Below are 26,265 nucleotides of genomic sequence, written 5' to 3' on the forward strand. Positions count from 1 at the left end.
TGGGATTATGTTGTGGTGATGGTTGTACAATCATGAACATATACTAAAACCCACCAAATTGTACACTTTAAATAGGTGAATTTTATGCACGTGAATGATACCTCAATAAAGCTGCTGTAAAAAAAGAAATACCCACAAAATGTTAATGCAATGGTTTGAGGGGAGTGTGGCCAGGTGCCAATTTTTATTTCTACTTTTTTGTGTTTTTTTTCTTCAAATGTCCCCCATCTATTGGGCAGCTATTACTTCATCAGCTGAAGCTCTGAAATTAGGCAGACTCTTGGATTCAAATGAAAGCTCCTTATGGATAAACTGGACAATATTGGTCAAGTCACGTAATTATTTTACACCACAGTCTCCTCATGAAAAATTGGGGAGATAATATCACTTACTTCACAGAGTAGTTGTGAGAGCTTAATAAGAGCTGCAAAGTGCTTAGATGAGAGCCTGGAACATTAGTAAGCACTCAAGAAATATCCCCTGCCATTTTTGTTCTTAAGAATACAAGGCAGTAAAATACTACTACTAATTATTACAGGTAGGCCTTACATAGCACCGCTGCAGGTGCTTTACGTATTTTAACACATATAGTCCTCACAACTATCTTGTGAGGTGGGTACTCTTATGCCCATTTTACAGATGAGCATTTGCTGTGGAGTGGATGAACACTTGCCAGTGCCAGGCAGTCTGTACTTTTTGTAGGACTTTAGGAGAAGTAAAGAGCATAAAGAGCTGAGGCAATCAGGGAGGACTTCATGTAGGAAGTAGCCCAGGAAGGAAAGGAAGGTGGGCCCTGGATAATCACACACGGGTGGAAAAGGGTGTTGAGGGCCTTGCAGGTGGAATGAAAGTTATGGAACAAAGAAGTGGGAAATATTATCATTTGGGCTTGGTAGAATGACTCCCCCAAAGAAGGATGGTGAGAAGAAGAGCCGTTCTGCCGTCAGAGAGTACACCACCAATATTCACAAGTGCATCCATGGAGTGGGTTTCAAGAAGCGTTCCCCTCGGGCACTCGAAGAGATCGGAAATTTGCCATGAAGGAGATGGGAACCCCAGATGTGCGCTTTGACACCAGACTCAACAAAGCTGTCTGGGCCAGAGGAATAAGGAATGTCCCATACCGCATCCAGGTGTGGTGTCCAGCAAGCATAATGAGGATGAAGAGTCACTAAATAAGCGCTACACCTTGGTTACCTATGTACCTGTCACCACTTTCAAAAATCTACAAGCAGTTAATGTGGAGAACTACCTGCTGATGGTCAAATAAAGTTGTAAAACTGAAAAAAAAGAAATCAGCATTTGTTCAGTGTGGGTGATGAGTACAGACTGTTATATTATTCTCAGTACTTTTCCGCACCTTAGAAATAATTACTAATTAACAAAAATTTTAAATATTTAACCACCATGTTCTGGAGAAAAAAAAAAACATTTTCTGTCCCTTAGTCTTTGACCTTCTTATATATACACAAAAGAAACATTTACTAATTAGAAGAATGAGTAAATGCCACTTTTCTTGATTCTTTCCAACATAAACCTTAATGTTTGAATTGCCTGTTTCAGTTATGAGGCCCTCAGGGATTTTTTTTCACACAGATCTACCTCACCCCTTGTCATCCCTGCATAATACTCCATAATTGCGATGTTGCATGCTTTATTTCTCCATTCCCTACGTGATGCCCATTTTCCACTATTACAAGCATTGTTTATAAACACTGTCTTCCTGGATGAATATCCTTGTGTGAGCCTTTTCACGCGTTGTTGGACTGTTACTCTGAGGTAGATACCGAGAAGAAACGCGGGTCGTACATCTAATTTTTAGAAAGTGAACCAAACAAGGGGTAAATGGGAAATCTCTGTACCATCCTCTCAATTTTGTTGTAAACCTAAAAATTGCTCTAATGAAATGGTTGTGTTTTTTTTAAGTAAAACAGGGACTTAGCGCCCCCTCTCTGCTTGCCTACCAGGAATCCAGGCGGTTTCTCGCCTAGTCGGGGCGCGAGCGTGGGGTCTCCAACGGCGCGCCCACGCGAGCCCAGGCAGGCGCGCCGCCTTCACCACCCGCGGAGTAGGTGCGAGGGCACAGTGACCTACTACCCTCCCCGCACGCGCTCTGGCCCCGCCTCTCGGCCCCTTTCATTGAGAAACCCCTTAGCGATCACGTGAGAGAGCCATGGCGGCCCCGTGACGTCACTCAGCGCAGACCAATAGGAGCTTCTGTTTATGAGGCGGGGGAGGTCAGCCGAAGATTCACGCCCCCGCACCCACCCTCTCTCTGCAGCCGCGCCGTTCTCCGGCTCGGGTCGTGAGCGCTGAGCTGGGACTAGAGGCGGCGCGGCTGCAGGCCGCGGGGAGGGCCGAGCCAGTTACCTTTTTCAGCCGCGTCTCCGCCAGCTCCCCTCGCCGCCCCGGGGGCGCTGTGCGGCTCCGGTCCGGAACCGAAACCGCCGGCCGTTGTGGGCGGCCAGATCCGCGTCCCGCTTCAGCGCCCGGAGGACATGCGGGAGAGAGAATGAGCCAGAGGGACACGCTGGTGCATCTGTTTGCCGGGGGGTACGGTACTGGCGGGCGTGCAGAAAGGGTCTAAGGGGGCTGGGCTGAGGGCCGTGGACTGGGATGCAGGCGAGAGGGGTGAGGCCCCGCGGGAAGGGGTGCTGGGCCCGCGAGGTTGGGGGGAGAGGGTGCTGAGGCCCAGGTGGGGAGCCTTGGGAGGATGAAGCCGAGAAGGACGTGAGGCTTTGGGCCTGCGGAGCTGGAGCGAGGCTAGGGCCTGATCTGCGGGCTGGGGAGGGGGGGGCGGGGTAGGATCAACGCGGGCCCCAGGTGCCACTGCGAGCCCCGGCCACGCGTGGCGGCCTAGCGGGTGTCTAGGATGCGGACTCGTGGGGAGGAGTGTAGCTGCAGGCCTCACGTAGGTTGGTTAGCCAAGGGGTGGACGGGGCGGGAAGTGCGGAGGCAGAGGACAAAATGGGCGCCGGGGCCTCCTTCTTCCCTTCTTGCTGCGCGGGCTACAGGGGCCTCATGTCGCTCGGGCTCCGCCGCAGACACGGGCAGATTTCCGGGCCCTGCTCTGCCAGGGTGGGCCCTTCAGGGGATTCCGGCACCAGACAGGCTTTGGTATTCTTTCTCCCGCAGTGAGTGTAGGTTTTTAGCTTTTGGAAAATTTCCTTCCCAAGCTTTCCCGGGTTGCGAGATGCGGTGCAAAGTGGCAATGCCTTCGAGGTCAGATTCTTTTCATGAAAATCAACCCTCTGCCGCACCCGCTGCTTTTCCTTTGGTTAAAGGAGAAAGTGTGGGGTAGGGAGAGGTCACATACCTCGGCGGTAGTGTGTGTGCAAGGTTAGGACTGAGCCTAAAGTGGTAGAATGCCGTCCTAAGTGCTACAGACATTTTGTTGAGCCAGTTGAGTCTCCTACTAAAGGTTTGTTACTTACAAATTATTTGGAGAATCCTAACAATTTTAAGTTTAGGAGTTATTTAGGATCATAATCTTATCAAAAATGGCTACGATGAATTATGCTGAGGCTCTACTCTACCTATATGGCCATGTAAAGTCACATTCTCTTAGGCCGTACAGTTTGTTTTTAAATCGACCTTTTAAAGAATATTAAGGTAATACGCGGTTCTACTCAGTGTCTTGAGTTGAACATATCGACTCTATCATCAATGATGGCATTACTTTCCTTGGCACATTCATTCAACAAACATTTATTGCACACCAGTTTATGGGCCAACCACTGTCCTGACATAAAAAAATACATATTTTTTAATCCGTGAGACTCAGTTTAGGTAAAGCTTGCTTTCCACATTGCTGTTACATTTACCAATAATCTTGGCAAATTAAATCATTAAAAAAAAACAACCGTTAGCCGTGTAGATGTTTCTGTGAAGATACCTAGATATGCAAATAATTGGATTCCCTCTTGTAGTTAGATCGCAGTGATGCCTGAAAGTTAGGAGACTACACATCTACTTCTGGCTATTTTAATTTGAGTGAAAAATGGACAAATGGTAATTGCTTCCTCTGTAAAATAAGGGAGTTACACTATGTGATCTCTGAGGCCCTTCTCTAGGTTCTAACATTTATATTACTCTGCATTCAAGATTCACGTATCATTTTCTTAAAAGTAGGGCACATTTATTTGAAATGTTAGCTTGATTGCACTAACTTCCCAGCTCAGCTTAGTATCATGAGTCACTTTGTTATTAATACGTGTAAAGGCTCTTCTGGTTAGCTTTTTCTTTAAAACCAGGAATGGAGAGTTCTTGCAGCATCTAAACAGAAAAAGATTTTGGAGCCTGGCTCCCCAAAGAACCAGGTTAGAGTATATTAAAGGAAGTACTGGTATGTCGGGCCTGACACAAGATAGGTGCTCAGCCTTGTAAATTCCCTTCCTTGGCATTTCGTCTTGATTTTACATTTATATGTGGTTGCATAAGTCATTTCAGTATAGCACCTGGCTTATCTTAAAGAAACATTAGAACTAGGAAGAATGGTAAAGATCATGTTTCAGATATTGGAAACAGACAACATTATTATACTTGTAAGTATTCCACTTCTGCCCTGATTTTACAAGGAAGTAGGTGAAGTAATTTAATTAATACAACAATTTTTGCAGAATCAATATATTTGACACCCAAGTGGGAGTTTCTTTACTGAAGTAATGAATCGACAGACTAATGTTGTCTACTGTCTATATTTTTATTGGTCTTATTTCCATTATTTTCACCCCCCTTTTCTTTTCCTTTTTTTTTTTTTCCTTGTAAAAATGCATTCTTTCGTTCTTACCAGTAGATTACAAGACTAAGGGGAGTCGCTTACCCTGATGTAGCATAGTCTCAAAGAAACGATTTTCCTATAAGTGGGTTAGTATAGCACAGCAGTGTGGATCCTGGAGCCCTGAGAGTTCCCAAGACCCTTTCGGTGGTCTGAGAGGTTAAAACTGTTTTCATAGAAATACTAAGACATGGTTTGTCTTTTCACGGACATTTGTACTGGTGGTACAAAGGCAGCAATGAGTAAAACTGCTGGTGCCTGAGCTGGTATGTGTCAGTGTCCCCAGAACATGCTAATAGTCATTGGCACTCAGAATTTAAAGAAACAGTTTCATTTATAAATGTTCTTACAGCAATAAAATTATTAATTTTACTAAATCTTGACCCGTTTGTACTCATCTTTATTTCATATTCTGTGTGACAAAATGGGAACTATGAATAAATTACTTCTGCATACCAAAGTAGTTCTGCAGTTGTTTCAGCCTCAACTGAACTAGCCTCTCTTTTTCAGGAGAACTATTCTTACTTGAAAGAACAATTGATAGACTGACTATTCAGACTATGTGACATACGTTTTCTCAAAAAATGAAGGAAGTGAGCCTGTTGCTTCAGGGAAAACCACTGATAACATTTGTTGCCTTATGGTAAAATTTGAGTTTTCAAGCAAAAATTAGAATTTTTGAAATCTTGAATTGACAGGAATGTAATTTTTTTATATTGTGTAGTACATATATCAACATTTGGAAGATCTGTATAACCCAGTGAACCAATATTTTTCAAATGACCAGAGTCATGCATAGGTAAAATATTCAGAATGGAAAACAGATGAATAGATTTTAATGTAACTGAAAAGTTTGGTTATTGTTCAGATTCCATATTGCAATGGTACGTAAACTTTAAGTACTTACCACTTGTCAGCTTTAACGTAGTAATGAAGAATATTCACAATTACCTGAAAAGGATCGAATCATATTAATTAGAAGGTGGTCAGTGCTATGGAAAAAAATGAAAAAGTGGAGCAGGACAAAGGGGAATAGTGGGAGTGCAAAAATAGGGGGATGGTGATGAGTCTTACTGAGACAGGTTACTTTTGAGCAAAGACATGGAGGGGAGAGAGTTAACCATTTGGAGAAAACAAGCATTGAAAAGATCCTAGGGTGGGAGCACTGTAATAAAACACGTGTAGGCAGAGTAGTAGAGCCTTCTTAAGCCATTAAATGACTGTGTTTTTCTGAAATGGGAGGAGTCATTGCAGTCGTTTTAAAGGCTCGCTCTGGTCATCTGGCCACTATGTTTAGAATAGACTATGCATAGGGCGAGGGCAGAAGTAGGCAGATGATTTGGCTATAGCAGTAATCAAAATGAGAGGTAATCGTCATTCATAGCAGGTTGTGATGTATTGGATGTAGAGTGTGGAGAAGATCTCCAGGGTTTTGAGTTGGGGCGATTGGAAGGAGGGATTGCTGTTAACTGAAATGCGCGAGGTTACAGATGGAACAGGTTTGAGGTAGGGAAAGAGCAATAGTTCCATTTTAGACATGGGAAGTTTGAGAACGAGGTCAAGAAGCCAGTTGTTTAGGTAGCTGGATATATTAGTCTCGAGTCCAGGAAAGAAAGAGGTCTGGACTAGAGACGCACATTTCATAGTTATTGGAACATAGATGGTGCTGTGAGCCTAGATGAGGTCACTAAGGGAGTGAATATAGAGAAGAGAGTGTCCAAGATTGGCCTCTGGAGACTTCAACAAAAGAAGTCTGTAGGAAAGGAAGAACCAGCAAACTAGACTTAGAGTGACCAAGAAAATGTGTTCTGAAAGTCAAATGAAGCAAGTACACAGTATTTAGGAAATAGTGGGTGATCTGCTGTCAGGTTACTGTCAATTAAGGTGATGTCTGAGAGCTGTTAATCTTTGAATTTAACAATTGGAGACCTTTGATGGTTTTCAAGGCAGAGCAGGGAATAAAGGTCTGATCGGAGTAGGAGAGAAGTTATTGATGACAGATAGAACTTCGAGATTTGCTGCACAAGGGGAACCAAAGAAACAAAGCAAGTTTGTTGGGGGAAATTTACTAAACCTACTACGGATCCTCAGTATATTTTGTTTCTATAGTGAATTTTGGTCCTCGGTCTGATATCTTACTGTTTTTCCTGAAAGACTATATAATTACATCTTGGGCTGTATGAAATGGCTTTGTTCTGTTTCATGTTTATCTAAGTTGGTTAACATTTTTTTTTCAGTATTACTGGTATTTTGATTTTGCCTTGCCATTCAAAATGCCTTGCCTGTTAATTTTTCCCCCTGCATCAGAAATACTACCTGAACCTTCAAAAATACTTGTATCTATCTGACTTCTCATAAGTTAGTCTGTCAAGTATATAGAGTATGCCCTTCATTCACTGTTTCAAGAACTTGTATTGTTTTTTACCCAACCATTAAAGCTTCAGAGAAAATACCTCAACAAATATACTACTGAACAAACAATTTTGGTAAGACTTCCTAAATGGTTTTTACAGAATTTCAGAGATGGGCTACGTGCTTTGAAATTGAAAAACTCCTTGGCTAACATTTTAATGGATTTCTTCCTTAGTAATAGCTCTTAATTTGACTAATGCCCTAATTAGGAAATTACAGTGTTACCTGCAGGCAAGAGAAATTACAAAATATTTCAACTATTCATTTTGGTTTACAAAGGTAAACACTGAAGTTGTCTGACGAAATAGGTTTGCTTAAAGTTAATAAAAATACATTTCTAAAAAACCTATTATATGAATGTACATATATGCGCACACGCATGTGCACATACAGACACACACACACACACCAGTGTTGTGGACCCAATCAGAATAGGTTTTGTCCATTTATAAATTACCTTACCTGTTAAAAACAAATGTCCTACTCCATATAGTCTTAGAAGGTTAAAATCAAGGATACATGTTCTTTTCCGTGACCTACCTTTTCCTTAGCTGAATCCTAGTTGCCTTGGGTTCCTCTGCCTTGGTGTAGCTAGTGAAAGCCCTTTAAAACCAAGGAAACTGTTCTGCAGCTTGAGGCTGTCCCACTGATGGGGTTTTGTGTTTGTGTACCTGACTTATGTATTGATGTTTATTTGTGGCTGAAAGTGATCTGCTTGCTATTCATACTTTTACTTAATGAATGGTTTCTGTTTCCCCTTTCTTGTCCTCTTCACCGCCCCCCCCCCCCAAACTTCTCATTCCTGTGTTGCTGTAAGGTGGGTGGGAGAGCACTTTGAGGCCCCCAGGGGCCTCCTCTTGCTTATAAGACCTATTCTTACAGATTGTTTTGTTTCTGTAACCAGTCTCTTGGTTACATTGTACCTAGTTTCAAAAAAAAAAAACAAAACCCCATTCTAAGTAGCTTTTAGCCATTGCTTTACTCAAGGGATCCCAAGTAGTTAGAACCCTTGGCATGCCAGAATTATCAAACAATTCTTAAATATTTTCTAAAATCAGTACATAGTTGTACAGTTACCTCACTCACCAAGCAACCTTGGCCTTCTAACATCTTTAAAATGTATGACATTGGCCTATACAAGTAGTTTCACTAAGAATATATAGTTTAGGTGCTCCAACCTGGATATACCAAGCGTGTGGTGACATTTAACAGTTTTATAGATTCTTAACCTTAGAAACAGTCCCTTTAGATTTTTTATATTCCCAGGTAATGAACTTTGTTCTTGCTCTTCTGCTATCAAACTTGGCTGTTCTTACCTTGGAATTCTTTGCAAATCAAAGCATTTAAAGCAAAGGAACAGGCAACTTATATTAATTACAACTTTTTCTTTTAATAGTAAAACTTCCGACATAATCTTTATTAGTAGTAGCAAGTGACATCAGTGACACCTTGCAACTGATCTTACCGTATCACTGGATCAGAGGGACTCAGGACCAGTTAGAAGAAATAAATAAATTGAGGGCCTGCTTTAAGGCACTTGTTGTGGGGATTGTGAGGGGAAATAGAAAAGAAGTTTAGAATGTGGAACCAGTGAGACGTGAGGATAGATGGTTATCAGAAAGCCTCTGTGTCCCTTTATCTCTGTTCCAACTGGTGATTGCTAGCCTTCAATACCTCCTACCTAGGTAATTACAGGAGCTTCTTCATTTGGCCTTTAAAAAAAAAAAAAGAATTGTATATATTTAAGGTGTACGACAGGATGATACACATAACGAAGTGATTACTATGTAGCGTATCTTCTCACAGTTACCATTTTTTTGTGATGAGAGTACCTGAAATCTGCTTTTACAAATTTCCTGTGTTCAATCCAGTGTTATTCATGATCGTACGCTGTACATGAGAACTTGAGACGTCTTCGTCTTCCGTAACTGCAGTGCTGTACTCTTTGGCCAGCACCTCCCCGTTGCCTCCACTTCCACAGGTGCTAACCACCCTTCCACTCTGCTTCTGTGTATTTGACTTTTTTAAAGGTTTCACATAAAAGCAAGATCATGTAGTGTTTTTCTTTCTTTGTCTGGCTTATTTCATTTAGCATAACGTCTGTGGTTGGACATGACAGTATCTTCCACATGGCCTTCTAGACTCCAGATTTTTCCCCTTCTTGATCCTGGATTCTTCACAGCCTCAGTACATTCTACATTATCTGTCTTGATAATTTTTTAAAGAATTATATTGGCTATGCAAATTGATGTTTATGAGGAATTTGATTATTATAAATAATAAAATATTTAAATCAGTGTTTATTGCTAAAAATCTTTATTTGTGGGGGAGTGGAATAAGAAAGACTAAAATAATTTTAAATGTTAATATTTTTATACAGAATGTTTTAAAAATAATTTCTAGTCTTTTGCATTCATTGTTTTATGACTTGCTTGGCTTGAGAAAATCATTGTGCTGCCCACATCTTAGAGATTCATAAATGAGACAAGTAGTATATATTTAATATTATTTAGTTGTGCTCACATCCATTTAATTGTGAAGCTGAGAACGCATTTACCCAGCCCCCAGCTATTAAATAGCAAGTGTGCTATTTAATCTCCCACTAAATTGACCAGCCCATAAAAATACCTCTACCCACAAGCTGTCTATGATGTGTAATAATACAGAAGAACAAATATTTTTCCCTACCCTTCCTGGTGAAATTGCATCTAATTAGTACAGAACAGTATTTCAAATTTCATAGCAACCCATTAGTGGATTATGAAATGAATTTGATTGTTCTATGACCAACGTATTTTAAAAAGTAGAATAGGAAATACCAGTGCATTGCATATAGCATAAATATTGTTCTGTAAAATGCATGTTTGTGCAGGTGGCTATTCTGCATCTTGATGTAAAATAATCTCATGGGTTGAAGTCAGAGATTTGAAAGTCACTGATAAAAGGGACTATGAATCAGGAGCTAGGGTTTGTTCTTTAAGTAACTGTTGGCTGTCAACCTGGAGCGAGTAATTTTCCCTCACAGGACTTTTGTTTCCTCACCTACTGTATTGAAGATAGATTGGTGAGGGGCGGGGCAAGGGTAGAAGCAGGGAGACACTAATTGGGAGGTTACGGCACCAACCTCGCACGATAGAGTGCACAGATAATCAAATTAGTGTCTTGTAGGCCTGAAAATTATGTTATTGAGCAGTGTTACCACAATAAATTTAATAATAAAAGGTATAGTGGCTTAGACCAGGGTGGAAATAGTGAGAAGTGGTCAAGATTCTAGATTTTGAAGTTCTGTGTCCGACATTTGTGCATTATACATATCATTTTTTCATGGGGTCCAATGGGTCCCAGAAACATTAACCACATTCTGCAGTTAAAAACCCCTGCTATTATTTTTAAATACTGCTAAAATTTTGATAAATTAAAAATTAAAAATGTATGCCAAAGGTAAAACTACTGAAACGTAATAAAACCCAGCATCCCCCAGTTCCCCTCCCCACACCTCCCTAGTAGGAACCTTCTATTGGTGTTAGTTATTTTTTTCCTTTGGAATTTTCATCATCCTTTTCTGATAGATGAGGATTTAGTTATATTATACTCATCCCTATTTCCCCCTTTTCATCCTCTCAGTACAGTTAGTTATATCACAGTTTTTTTCTTTACTGAATAACTTCATTCTCCCCCTGGAGTTAATAATTGCCCCATATTTTAAAATGTTTGTTTAGTTATGTGAGGATTTATACTTGAATATTTATTTTCATATGGTCAAATATATTCATCTATTAGTCCTTTTCCTGGAGATCTTTATCCCTCTGAACTCTATCATCCTAATCCTACCATGTTTCCCTGAAAATAAGACCTAGCTGGACAATCAGCTCTAATGCGTCTTTTGGAGCAAAAATTAATATAAGACCCGGTCTTATTTTACTACAATATAAGACCGGGTCTTATACAATATAAGACTGGATATAATATACCCAGTCCTTACATTAATTTTTGCTCCAAAAGACGCATTAGAGCTGATTGTCCAACTAGGTCTTATTTTGGGGGAAGCGGTATCTGGACTGGTTATTTTCTAAGAAGCCTGACATTTCACTACCATCTTGGGACTCCTTTCTCTCTTTCCTGGGTTGTTCTGTTCCCTTCTGCTTTCAGTTCCTTCCCCTTCACCCCCCCCCCCCCGTTTTATTGAGATGTCATTGACATATAACATTGAGTTAAGTTTACATAATGATTTGCTATATTCCCTCCTCTTTCTTAATTCAGTCCCTTAATTTGTGGAATACGTCCTTTAGTAGCTGTGTAAGAAAGGGTAGGAGATTTGAATATTACTTTGTCTTCTTTAGCTAATTCTTGCGAGGATGATAATTAAGCTCAGTTCTTTTCTAGCTACCAAAGGTATTTGTATGCAGTCAAATAAATGAAACATTTAAAAAATTATTTCCTCTTCTGAAATTAAAATGTTACATTTTAGTACCTTGGCAAAGCCCCAGTGGCCCACCTGTTTTACAGCACTGTGCATGTGTTCTGACGAATTAAGTTTTGTTCCTTTCTCTCTTTTTGTAGATGTGGTGGTACAGTGGGAGCTATTCTGACATGTCCTCTGGAAGTTGTAAAAACACGTCTGCAGTCATCTTCTCTGACGCTTTATATCTCTGAAGTTCAGCTGAACACCATGGCTGGAGCCAGTGTCAACCGAGTGGTGTCTCCTGGACCCCTCCATTGCCTAAAGTGAGAGCACATATTCACGAATTTTTTTTTTTTAGTCCATTTACTTTAATGATGCTCATATATTTGTTTCTATTCTGCTATATTTTAAAAGGTGGTGTTGGTTTTTTTTTACAAACTTAATGACAGTTATTCCAAATTATGTTCATTAGCAACAATAATCCCTAATGGAGACCAACAGCTGAATAAAATGTAATATTTCCAAATTGTGTATTTGGAATATTTTTTACATTTGTCCAATGGATTTATGTCCTAAAAGCCTACTATAAGTATTTTAAACTATGAATTCATTTATTTTTGAAATGTGATACTGTTAAATGCTGATAACTCTTTATGTGTGTCTTTAATTTTCCAGCTACTCACTCAGTACATCCAATTAATGACAGTCTTTGGTTTTTATATAACAGATTTATAACAGATTTAAAGCGGAGTTCTACTGATTTTAAAATATGATTCAGTGTTTGTTTTGACATTTCTTGATGGTTTGAAAAGGATTTTTTTTACATTTTACCATACTTTATTATGTTACAAGTTGGATTTAAAATGTCAAAACTATTGAAATTAGGTTTTACATGTTTAAACTTAGGTATGTAACTGAATGCCTTATGTGTCTGCCTTATCAGCTAGCTCACTTGGGACATAATATGTTTGAACTTAGTTCAATAGTGTTTATTTTGTAGTAGCAAATGAACTCATACTCTGTGTTTATCTTCTCTACCAAAAGATTTTATCAGTCTTTTTTCAAGCTGACTAAGTACATAAATAGGTAGAAGAAAATAGTTAACAATTTTGGATTAAAAGGCCATAGTTATATATAAATATCTGATTAATAATAGAGTATTTTACTATCATGATTTTAACATTTATTACCACTGATTATCTCTTGAAGTTTGTCCTTTGACCTTTGTGACAATACTATATTTTTTTATTTATATGTATTTTTATATTTATGTATTTTTTATATTTATATTTTTTATTTATGTTTTCAGTGGTTTTTGCCTTCTCTGACTTTCCTCAGAGGAACTGTAGGACCCTCTGGGCTCAGCTTTAATTTTTCAGGCCCTCTTATATAAGAGTTAATTTAACATGTTTCCCCTGTCGTCAGAGTACAGGTGACTTCCCAGTCTGCATTCTCTGGCCCTAGCATCTCTTCACTCTCATTTCCATTTTTTCCCTACTCAGGGACTTTGTCCTAATCAGTCAATTTCATGGCTACTGCTTTTTTTCTTTTTCCAACATCTTTATAGAGATAATTCACATACCATAAAGTTCACCCATTTAACGTGTAGAATGCAATTGTTTTTAATATATTCACGGAGTTGTGACCATCACCATTTTCTAAATTGAGAACACTTTCGTTATCACCACAAAAAGAAACCCTTACTTAGCAGTCACTCATTTTCTCTCTTCCGTCTTACCCTCCCCCCAGCCCTCGGCAGCTATTTTTTGTCACTACAAATTTATCTGTTCTGGACATTTTATATAAATGAAATTATACAATATTTTTTTGTGACTGGTTTCTTTCACTTGACATGTTTTCAAGGTTCATCCATGTTATAACAGGTATCTTTTTATTGCCAAGTATTTCAGTGTTTATCTACTCATTGGTTGGTGGACATTTGAGTCGTTTCCACTTTTTGGGTGTTATGAATAATGCCACTATAAGGACATAATTTTTTCATTTCTCTTGGGAATATACTAGGAATGGAATTTCCGGGTCATATAGTAAGTAACTTTATATTTAACATTTTGAGGAGCTGCCAAACTGTTGCCCCAAGTGGCTACATCATTTTACGTGCCCAAGACCAATACATGAGATTTCCAATTTCTGCACATCCTCGCCAACCCTTGTTTTACTGTGTCTTTTTTATTGTAGCCATCCTGGTGGGTTTGAAGTGTTTCACGGCTTCTTAACCAAGAACTTTAGGAATTCCCTCCAGGCTCTCTTAGTTTCTTATGTGCCGCATTGGGTGAGCTTCAAGAGGTCTATAAATTAGACAAAATTGTATGCAAAATTGTGTTTGCAAATTTGTATTGTTTAAAAGGACCTTCCTTAATTTCTCAAAGGGATTTATAATATAGAAAGGGCTAGCAAACACTGAATCTTTAAAATGTGCTCCATAATTTGTCATTCTTAACTCTGCTTCTGTCTAATCTAGTTTTATCAAAAGTTGCTTCTTTATCACCGTGTCAGTCATCTGGATGCATAGTAAAAACCCAAATTGCTGAGCATTCTCCTAGACCTATACTTTGAGGGTGGGATCAGAGAAATCTGCATTTTAAACAAATGCTTCAGTAATAAAGATAATATTAAGATTTATCAAGTGCTTACTGTGAGCTAGGTACTCTTTTAAGCTTTTCATGTATTAATTTATTCCTCACAGTAACTGAAAGAAGAGTACTGTTTTTCTCTGTTTACTGCTGATGAAAATAAGGATAAGTGAAAAGTTACTACCTTATGTTCTCACAGCTATTCAGTTACCAAAATTGGGCTTCATATTGAGAAGTCTGGTCCCACAGCTCAGACCCTTAATTAACCATTATGCCAAATTGCCTTTGAAGAAATCATTCTTAAGCATATAGATGCTTGAGAACCATTGGCCTTGTCTGTTAACTCTAAATTAAAATACCAACTCTTCCTCAATCTCTGTTTCTCCTCACCTCCAAAACTTAATAAGTCATCCTCAGAAAGCCTTCCATGACTTAGACATGGCATCTGTTCCTTTCCCTACTGGGCATATGCATGTAGCTTATATAGTATTTGCTAATTAATATGGTCTGTTAAGTCTTTTGTTTCAATATAATTCTTTTTTTCCACAACTGGGAGGCAGATTTTTCCATCACAGGGGCCTTACCCTTTCTTTTTATTCGCTTAATCTTTGTATAGTTAGGTGTTCAATGTAGTAAATGCTAACTGAGTAGAGGGAGAAATGGTAACCGGCCAACATTTTAGTACCCTAAAGGTTTTTAGATTTTGCCATAGCATTTCACTGGAATGGTTAGATGAGATAATGCTGCAGTACTGAGAGATTTGTCCCATATCAAATAAAGGACCTCAAATACTGAGGGAACTACATTTCTGATTGGGATTGGGATTGGGGGAGAGAGAGAGTGTGTGTGTGCGTTCTCAACATTTTAAATTTTTTTTGGAATAATACTACATTTTGTGAATTCTTACCAGTTCCCAAGAAGTACTAGAAAAGAATTCCACGAAACATTGATCTATGGATTTGGCTCCACTAACATCTAATTGGGAATTGAATTTGCTAGTGAAAAGAATGAAATGAAGAAGATGGAAGATAAGAGTAGCATGACTATGAAAATAAACGTAGAATCTATTATTATATCTTTAAAACTTTTAGGAAATATCTAAATGGAGTTCTTTTTATTATCACTAGTAAATCTATTACCAATCTTCCATAATTTAGGCTGTGTCAAGAAAACTAGGTTTTCATAAGTAAAGAAAATAGATCAGTGCAGCATTACATAGTATAAACGTGATTTAGACGCTTAAGTTTGCTATACAAATAAAGTACTAGACTGAAGGACATTTCTTTCTAAATAATATTTTTCTCTTTCAGGATGATCTTGGAAAAAGAAGGGCCTCGTTCCTTGTTTAGAGGATTAGGCCCCAATTTAGTAGGGGTGGCCCCTTCCAGGTAAAAAAAAATTAAGTTAAGCAAAATGCAACAATCTTCCTTGTTTCAAGTTGAATGAGGGGAGTCGCTGAAGTCAAGGTGGTAAGGATAAAGCGCTGTGGTGTAACACACAGGTATCAGTACAAGGATGGGCAGGTCACAGCATGTGCTGATGCACAGTGAGATCACTGTGCAGTCCTTGCTGTACCAGGTGCAAAAGGCAAAGAACCAACTAAAGGAACAAGTGATAAGAAAGAAGAAGACCTGGATCTCCAGTGCTAATCCTATTCTTTGGTTTAGGGGACAAGCTAAAACGATAGAATGGTTTCTTTCATTATTAAAGAAGCCCAAAGGCCTTAATACATTAAGTTGTCATTTTTCTCTGATACATTATCTTAGATTGACTTCTTCCATGATACAACACTGCAGAGTCCCCATTTCAGAGTGAAAATGCATACCCAGCTCTGTATCCAAACAGTGTTCCAGATCCATGTCTCATTATTTATTGCATTTCAACTTTTTGTGGCCTACTTTTTAAAAAAAATTATCCAAAATTTCATCTTTATTGTAAAGACCAAAAAAAACGTATAGTGTAAAACTTGACATTCCACCTTAAACACCTCACTTCTCTCTCACCCATGCACCTCCCCTCACACACTCTTCTCGCCGTAGAAAACTGGTATTAAACACTTTGGTGTACAGTCTTCCATTAATTTTTCTGGCCTATCATATACATAAAATGTATAATATGTATACCTATTGTCATTTACATGAATTAAATCATATTAAACATTTCACCCAATTTGTCTTGAAGCTTTTCCATGAAAATAGGTAGTTTTTTAAAAAATTCATAGTATGACTATCGCATCACTAATAAGCATTCCCTTATTGATAAGCCTTTAGATTAATTTCCAGATTTTTGCTATTAAAAACAATGATTTTTGTGAACTTAAAGGTACCTTCATCTTTGAGTACTTAAAACAAGTATATTTCTTTAGGATAGTTACCTAAAAGTAGAATTTATAGATAAAAGGGCATACGCACATTTAAAATTAATAAATATTGCTCAACTACCTTTTGAAAAGGCATCTCATATTTTTATTCTTAGTTCCCTTTTATCCATGTATTACCCATGTTTGCTTCTATCCATGTCTTTTAATACTTGCCAACTAGATTGAACATGGTTTTTCACTGTTTTAATATACATTTGTTTAATTTTTGGTGCAATCACATCCTCCTTGTAATTATTTGTATATCTCTTCTGTGAATTACCTATATATATATATTCCCTGCCCTCTTTCTCATTAGGATGTCTTTTTGCCTTACTGATTTCTAGGAATGCATTGTTACTTTTCACAATTTGGCATCATTAAAATGTATCCTATTTTTGTCCTTTTTCATGAAGCAGTTGTTTCATTTTAAATTATATTAATGTCCCCATTTTTAAATCACATTTAAAAAGGCACAACAATGAGACTCCCCATTTGTATTTGTTTGTCTGCTCTGTCCCTTTGGACCAGATAATCAGGATTGTTGGGAAATAACAGGATATTTGAAATGACAAGCAACTAATTCAGTGGCTGGGATGCATAAAGTCATAGTATGTTAACGGGAGATATTTACAAATTTAATGGAATGTTTACAAATGTTGGAAAATATCACCTGACCTGAAGAGGCTAATTTCGTTTAGAATTGTCTTGTCTGTTTAATGATACTGTGAACTACTCTCTGTATAGTATAGGTTAGAATATACCACAGTATCTCAAAATTGTTTAACATATATTTTGATCAGTTGGGTCAGTTCTAGCTTTCTCCCCACCAAAAAAAATAATGTAAGTGCTTATACCATATTTCCTTAACTCAAGTGTATTTAGTTAAGTCTTAACATTACATCAGCCTTTCAGCCTTATTCATATGCTTTCAAAATTTTATACAAATATTTTTTGTTAACAGTTAGTTGCTGTCAAAGTATTGGGGTGGGGTGAGGGGGTGTCTGAGGATGCTTTACATTTGAGGAATTTTACATTTGAGCTTGTCTTCTTAATGAGTCAATACAAAAAGCACTTCAGGGTCTTAATGGGAAAAATGTGTAAATTAAGCTGATCTTACATGAGAATGTAGCTAAGACTTTGCTTTTAGATTTCTGTACTCTGAAATTACAAAGATCAATTTACATGTCATTTAAATCTTATGAATTAAGTAACGAGCTTATTGATAACATGTAAATCTTTATTTTAGAGCAATATACTTTGCTGCTTATTCAAACTGCAAGGAGAAGTTGAATGGTGTATTTGATCCTGATTCTACCCAGGTACACATGATTTCAGCTGCAATGGCAGGTATGAATATATAATACTAAAAAAAAATTTCTGAGACCTAGAGACTTAATATTGAATTATGATAAATTTACATTGTAGTTAAGACAATGTGCTTTTCATTGATTAGCATCCACAGATATGATTTTTACATTTATTAGTATAAAATAAATTTAATTGGGAGGTATATGTAAAATCTGTTGTCAATTGGCATTTTGTAATTAGGAGTTTGTGATGTATACAGGTAATATATTTACATTGTCTTGTGTAGTTCACTGAATACTTAGTGATCACTTTTAATAGTTTTAAGAAGCCAACCATAATTACACTATAAGTAAGTTATGGAGCTGTAATTTACTCTTCTCTCCTCAATTTCTGTTAGTGCCTTTTCCCTTTTTGCTGCATGTTTTGGCTTCTGTCTGAAATGTGCCGGCAGTTCTTGGTAAAGTATTCATTTTGTCCTGTGCTCAAATGCTGAAATTTTTGTGAGTGATGTATTACTGATAACTCAGAATTACTGCAATGTATGCATTTTGAAAAATATGTGTAGCATTCCACTTAACTCACACTAGATAGCACTCAAAATGTAGACACTGGCTATGTGTACATGCTATAGAAATGTTTCCAGGAATTCATCTGTTACCATTGAGTGTATGTGATTCTGAATTAAAACAACCAGTCCTGGGTCTCTTTCTGCACTGTCTTAAAGATAAACTGGAAGATTGGTTTAACCAGTTTGGTTCTGGAATCATTTGCTGTTATGCATGTTAGACAAAGCCATGACCATTGGTTCTCATTAGAAAATTCTCTGCAGTTTTCTGAGATTTGTTGCATATTTATCCATACCTCACATTTCCAAATTATGCTATGACTTTATAAAGCAAATTATATCTACTTTCATCAACTGTTGATCAGTTAATTGAAGTGTCAGCTGTGTGCTTAATAATGCGTGCCTTAAACTGTTAACCATTTTCTGTTTAGAAATAAATTGGATCAATTTGAACCACATACTTAACGAACTAAGTGTAAGTTTGAAATACTAATTTCTGAAAGGTCAATAGCCATATAATAAATCTAGCATATACCTCACAAAATATTTTTAAGGCATTTTTATATTTAGTAATTGTTGACTAACTCATTGAAGTTTTAAAGCTGGAAGGTGGTGAAATACTCTTATTTTAAAATGTGGAGAGATCTTGGGCACGTTATATAATGTATGTGAACCTCCATTACCTTATCCTTGGAATGAGTAGGTTGCTCTACATAGATTTGGATTTTGAGAATTAGCTCTTCGGTACCATAGAGATCATCTAGATACAACTGGAATTATTTTTTAATGTACTTTTTACAGATGTTGAATACGAATAGATTTTCCCTCTACACATTTCAGTGGGTATAAGGTAAAAGTTAGTAACTAATTTCAGTCTGTATAACCACTATATTAGGATCTTTAAGAATGTATTTCTGGATTACCAGTATTTATGTTTTTGTTTTTTAACCCCAGAAAATTGTAAAGAAATGTTAATCTTTCTTTTTTTGAAAGAATTAAAACCAAGAATGTAGATGAGCAATCACTTAAGTTGAGGATAGTTATATATTCAGTATTGCAAATTTAGAGTTTCTGAATATCTTAATTCCTTCTGGAACATTAAAATATCTCATCAGAATTTGTTACTATATTTGTATCAATTGCAAAGAATTTCAGTGGAATTGTTGTTTTGCACTTTTAAAAAAATGTGAACATGTTAACTTTGTTTTTTATCTCTATATTGATACTATTTCCCAACTTGAATTCCTAGAATTTTGGTTAATTGATAGTATTATACTTGTTCACATACACTTATTGTGTAATTTGAAAATACTTCTTCCATTTGTTTTCAGTTACATTTTTTTTCTGAGAATTGTGGTTTCAGAGCTTTCTTGCACTGTTCATGAGCATTAACATTTAGCTTTGCGGTTTTTACATAACTACATGGTTGGTGAAACTGAATGGTCCCATGCAGATTCATTAAGGTAGCCTTTTGCCCCCTTCATTCTTGAAATAACCTAGACCAGGTTGCTCTGGTTTTCCTTCATGATCATTTTTAATAGGTCTTTTAAATTATGAATTGGGGGTGCAAAGTGCTTAGAGGCAGTCACAAAAAATTGTTTTTCAACTGGCTATTCAAAAAAAAAATGCTAACCTTGTCATTTTAGTATCAAAAAACACACTAAAATAGATCATTTAATGCTGTTGCCTGCAAGATTTCGCCACATCAAGCAGCACACACATTAAGAATTTAGTAACATACCATGGACATAATTTTATTTCAAGTAATCTCAATTCAGTTGTATTTTTCAGGTTATCCATAAGAACTAAAGTGTTTAGATCTAAATCTTTTTAGTTAAAAGGACAGTTTATTTAAAGTGGGTCTTGTTTTCATTTGTTGTAGTGTTTCAAGGGACTACCATAAGAATTTGTAAAACTTTAAATTTGGGCTATAAATTTTCATGCATTGAAATTTTTTCAGGTTTGAGGCTGTTTAATTAAGTAATGTTGACTCTTCCTGTTTTACCTGCCTTTTTTTTTTTTTTTTTTTTTTTTTTACTACATACGACTTTTGTCAGACTAACTGAATCTTTGGAATTGAGGGAATTTGTTTTGTTGAGGGTATTTGCGTTTTTGTTTAAATGAACTTGCATATTCTTCTGTATACATCTAGAAACGGGTGTGTATACAAAAAATAGAATTAAGTTTCTTCTTTGTTTATAGCAATTCCCAATTTTAAAAAGTTTTTATCTGGAATGTATATACTATTATATATAGCATTACAGACTTAAAAAGAAATGAATTCCGATTTTATTGGATTATATATTCCAACAGTTTCTGTTCAGTTTTTTTTAAAGTACCCGTAATATAATCGTTTAACATTTACTAGATACTTAGTGGACTTTATTTGTTTATAGCATTCATTTATTTTTCAAGATATATTTTTCTATTGACTTAAAGTTTATTAAAGGTTAAGTTTTTACTCATTAAATAGAAATTTTGTCTTACATATATAAAATTTAAAAAAATATTTTAGTAAAAGTCTGGGGTCCATGGCAGTTCATTCAGCCAGATGGATGGTTGAACAGATGTTTTGTGTCTGTGTGTAAATATTCTTCCTGTTTTTTGTTTTGTAGAACACAAGAAATTAAATACAAAATAACTCAAAATATTTCATAAAAATGGATGTGCAATATTACTGGCCATAGTGCAAAAGGTGAAAGGTACTACTGAAGCAACATATACTTTTATTTTATTTATTAAAAAGATGATAAATAGTTAACAAAATGAAGTTACTTGGATATTGGTTTCTTTTTTTTAAGGTTTACTAAGTAGGCTGGTTGTTAAAGAATAGAAAATCATAATTTCAATTACAATCATGGTAGATAAATAATGGTAGGAAAATGGGATATGATAATTCCCTCTAAATATTTTCTTAGATTCCCTTTGACAAGGTTGGCATTTTTTTTTTTTTAAGGCAAAATTGGTCTTTTAGGTAAGTATTTAGACTCTGAAACTGCTGCAGATGGCAGAATTTTCAGTACTCGGTGCATTTTTTAAAAAAATTGGTGGCCCGTTTTGATATTCCTTTCTTTTTCTTTTTTAACTTAAAATTTTCAAAAAAGTTAGATCTCACCGTAAATATTTCTCAGATCCTTCCAGTGGGATTCATTTTGTACACATGTTTCTGATGAGGTCACTGCTTGTTGTTATGATACAGAAAAGCCTGTGTCTATTTTAGGCATTTACTGTACATTTCTCCCGAGAAAAGAGTGAGATCGTGTCATCTCATGCTCCCCATCCGCAGGTCACTTCCTGTAGAAATATGGACTAACTTAAACCTCGTGAGTACTGATCTGAGCATCTCTTGCAGCCTCTAGTTATAAGAAACATCCCCTGGGAATTTACAATAGCTGTGGAATTAATAGAAGGCGGGAAATGAACTTTTATTTCCTGAATTTGTGTGTGCATTATCTGGATATTTCCTAAAACTTTAATTCTGATTCCTTTATAATATTCCTTCTAGAAGGAAGAATGGGGTAACTTTTCAGTCATCATATAGTAAAAGCCTGGGGTCCTCAGCTTGGCCATAATCGCTTTGACTACCAAAGAAATTGATAACAGTATTTAAGATATACATAGTTGTAACTGGTATCATACCATCCTGCAACTTTGAGAAAAAATGGTTCTCTTTGCTTAGCATATTTTAAAAATCTAACACAACAGTGCTTTCTATTCTCTTGCTTGTTGATACTTGGCTTTTTTCTACTCATTGATCTTAATACCTGTAATTACTTTGAAAATATATGCAGGATAAGAATATATGGGATCTTAGCTATTTCAGTTTTAATTCATTTTTTAGTAGTTTTAATACATTTCTCAGAAAGTTAGGTGGGCTTTGTTCTACTAAAGAAGTTAATTGAAATAAAAAGTACTAAAAATGCAATATCACAGGTATCGCTCACTTAATGAAATAGACATTTTCAGCAAGTTTACTATAAGCAGGATTTCTGTTAATCTGGTTTTTAATCAGTTTACATTATCAAATGGAGTCTTAGATGAAGCAAAACTAAACAACTGCATTTTAAAAGTTTTTTAAAACTTTCTAATGAAATACTAACCACACTACTAACAGTATGGCCAATATACTACCACTTTGCTTTAACTGACTGTGGAGTAACATTAATTCTTAACCTACAAATAGATCCTACATATACCTCTAAGTCAGTTTTAATGTTTAACAGGTTACTCCGAATACTATAGTGAGTTAACAACATATTATCAAAATGTCACAAAATTTAAATGCCAAAATAAAAAATAATAGGAAATTTCTAAATTTCAGGGGCACCATTCCCAATATCTTTGTGTATGTTTGTCTTAGAAAAAATAGGAAGGTATGTTTAGCTTTGGATGTTTGTCAACTTCAAATTGCTTTAATACGTATAATTCAAAGTTAGTGATAAATTTTTGTTTCTTCCCACCTTTTTCATTTCTTGAATTAATGGATTCTATTTTTCTAGATCTTATTAGCCTAATATCTACTTAGTTTATTAGCGTGTCTTTGATACGAGACTGTAATAGCACAAAACTCAAGGATCAGAGTTTTAACTGGTAAAAGACCAATAGCTAAAAACCTGTGGAATATGCCTAAATTCTTTTAACCTAATGGTTTGCTAGCAAGTTGGGCTAGTGTCTTTATTAAGAGCTAGCTTATTGGGAGAGTTGAGCCAAACCAACTATATAGTAAGCACAATTTACTGACAATAAGAGTTACGTAGGGATAAGATGACAACATTCTCTCACTTACCTAATTTTAATGTGCACTATTCCATAGGTTAATTTGTGTCTGGAAATGAATTTTAGTTAAGTGAGAAATACCTGTTGTTTGCATCCTGTCATTGTTTAATTTGTACAGAGAATAATTAAAATTATAATTTATGGGTAATTTGAAATTTTATTTCTAGTAATATTTATAAATATTTATTGCAGTATTTTAAAGTTTACATATATGAGGGGTTTTTGGCCTCTGAGGAATTCTGTGACTTGGAAGAGTATTAAGATTGGGTACTAAGTTTATATTTTTAGAAGTAGAACATAATTATTTTTTAAAATACTTTAATGTTTATCCTCTTCTCAAATAAAGGATAATGAATTGAATTAGATTTTTACCTAGACAGGCTGTTTTACGTTGTTGTTTTTTTTAAGTTTGATGTAGTAATTCCCAGTTTTAGCCTTTCTAAATTTAATAAAACAAATACATATATTTTTAATTTTCACAGAATAATTAAAACTCATTGTGAGTAATGTAGAATATTTTGTTCGTATGTGCTGCTTAGTGGCTTTTCACTAATAAACCCCTAATATTGCTATACAGACATTTAGCTAATACAAATATTTAAGTTTAAAAATAAAGAATCATTAAATGAGGGATATGACCAGAATGCTGATGTCTGGTTCATATTTGCTTTAAAATAAAATTTGAACATCTGTAGTTTGACTTTTTTACTTAGATAAAAGTGAGGATCAAGCCAAGGAAAAATAATGCTCTATAACTTTATTTTCAATTAAGTCTAGGCCATGCAAGAAAAATCTTTTGCGAACAAAATACTTAAATGGATCTGACAGTTTCATATTTTTCTTCTCTTTCCCTTTACCAAGAATATATACATGAAAAAATCCATATATAAAAATGGTCCTGACAACCTGTCCAACATTTAAATTTTTATTATTTAATACTGACTGATGCCTACAAGATTATTGGTCCCATTCTAGTTTCATGCATAATATATGTAGTATTAAAAGCACTTAAGTGAAAAGGAGACTATATAACCATTACAAGACTATTAAAGGAGTTACCAAATCAAACTTTTATTCCATTTATCTTGCCTTGATGGATTTCAATTTGAGCATCCCTTTGTGAAACATCTGGCTATTTTTACAGTGTTAAAGCAGTGGATTAAGGGAGTAAAATTTGAGTTAGCTAATTATCTGACATTCTAGAAAAGAACCTGTGAGACTGAATTCCAGTTTGTATACAATTTAGTAAAATTATTTTGCATTGGTTGATATACCCGTACTAGCTTTGAAAGCCAAAAAAGGTTATGATTGGTTCTGCACTATATGTTAACTTAAAAAATAACTATCCACAACATTTTTGCTCCTTAAAGTACTTTTCCTCATATTAAATGTGCTGGTTATAGTCTACCTTTCTAAAAATAATGTGCTTGACCTGCTAGTATTTGATAGGAAGTATTAAAACAGTTAAGATCCTTAGACATTTCTGCATGTAAATTTTCATTGAATTTAAAGGCCAATTGAATAAATGTAGCTTAATTTAAGTAGTTCTGTGAAGTTTGGGTAGCTGATATTAAATGTTTGCAAGCAATATATTAAAACCCTCTTTTGTATAGATGAAGCAAGCTTCATCAATTTTCATCAAGATTGAATTTCATGCTGCTATTTTTCCATAGCACTAAGAAGATAGCAAGTAAAGATATGCACCAGGCTAGAAACACACTGTTCCAGAGGTCTTAATTGACTACCTGGAATGAGCCATCTTAGGTGACCACCCTTCCGCACTGATAGTACATAGTACTTTAAAGTAGACTAGAGCTGCTTCTACCCTGGGTTTCTCTCTCCAGTGTCTATATAAGTGAGAGGGGAGTTCCAATTTGTAACTTTTTGTTTCGAACTTTTTATTTTTTTGTATGTGTTTAACTGGATAAAAAATAGGTTTGTCCTATTAACTCTTAACAGAAACCTTACCTCTGTGGTATCATTATTTTAACAGTATTAAGTGTATGTTTATATAAAGTATTCATAAGGCCAAACAACAGTCTTTTCTGTTGCACAATCAGCTTAAGATCAAATATTAGGCAATGCTGGTGTTTATATAGAATCCATTTTGAACATAGTAATTTTTGATGTTAATTGGACCCCAAGTAGTTGTTATAGTTTGCATGCTAAAAATCCCTAAAATACACAAAATTTTTGTGTGTTTGTAGAAATAGATTTCTGAATTTAGTTTAGAGAATAGAAGGCACCCCAGAGGATAGATATTCTGAATATGTTGGTAGAGGGATATATATATAGTCACATTTTGTTTTTAAAAGATTATCTTTTAGTTATTGTCAGAATTTGAGAATGTAGCTTGGAAATAAAGTACAAATGTTCATGTTTGTATGGATGTAAGATAAAAGTGTAAAGCATACACCAGTTAATATTGAAATATTTATATGCATTTTCTTTAATAATAGATGTGTATAATTTTAAAAACCTTAAAGTTAATAGTGTATTCATTTTTACCAGAGTTCATTTTAAACATGTTTGTTTAGGTTTTACCGCAATCACAGCAACCAACCCCATTTGGCTTATAAAGACTCGGTTACAGCTTGATGCAAGGTATGTTATTTCATTAAAACAAAGTTAAAGTTGGTTTCAACTAATTTTTGTTTCCTATAAATTTATGTCTGAGATTTCAATGCCAGGTATTTTCCCTTCTTGCTGCTGAGTTTTTTTGTTTTGTTTTTGAAACTTGGGTCTACTATTAGAAGCAAAAGTGATATAATGGTTGGTAGTAGGACACTTCAGGGAAGAAAGTGTATTGTGTTTTTAAATAGAAGAAGAAGAAAGAAGGACATATTAACCTAGCCCAAGCAGTGATATTTCACTACATGGCTAATTATAATTGGACTCCCAACAGCTAAATAACCCACATGATCAACTAGTCCAGGCTGAATCTTTGAGGATCGTTGCTCAAATTCAGTACCCTTATATACAGAAAGTCCTGGCATGGGATTCCGCTCTCATATATTCATAGACTTCATCTGTTACCACTGACCACTTGATGGTAGAAAGATTCATTCACTCAAT

At 35.8% G+C, this 26,265-nt stretch overlaps 1 protein-coding gene and 1 pseudogene across 1 annotated transcript in view; both read left to right on the forward strand.

Annotated features, from left to right (window-relative positions):
* The first annotated feature begins 897 nt into the window (after positions 1-897).
* Positions 898-1,270, forward strand: LOC109455103 (large ribosomal subunit protein eL31; annotated as a pseudogene).
* A 981-nt stretch (positions 1,271-2,251) lies between these two features.
* SLC25A36 (solute carrier family 25 member 36) overlaps positions 2,252-26,265 on the forward strand; it is a 32,409-nt gene continuing 8,395 nt past the window's right edge. The window contains exons 1-5 of the mRNA XM_019747438.2: positions 2,252-2,553; positions 11,750-11,914; positions 15,493-15,570; positions 17,788-17,888; positions 25,728-25,794. Of these exons, the coding sequence (XP_019602997.1) occupies positions 2,513-2,553; positions 11,750-11,914; positions 15,493-15,570; positions 17,788-17,888; positions 25,728-25,794 (452 nt within the window). The 5' untranslated portion in view covers positions 2,252-2,512. The remainder of the gene's footprint in view (positions 2,554-11,749; positions 11,915-15,492; positions 15,571-17,787; positions 17,889-25,727; positions 25,795-26,265) is intronic.

Source organism: Rhinolophus sinicus, linkage group LG10 (genome assembly GCF_036562045.2).
Source record: "Rhinolophus sinicus isolate RSC01 linkage group LG10, ASM3656204v1, whole genome shotgun sequence".
In the NCBI taxonomy this organism is placed as follows: Eukaryota; Metazoa; Chordata; class Mammalia; order Chiroptera; family Rhinolophidae; genus Rhinolophus; species Rhinolophus sinicus.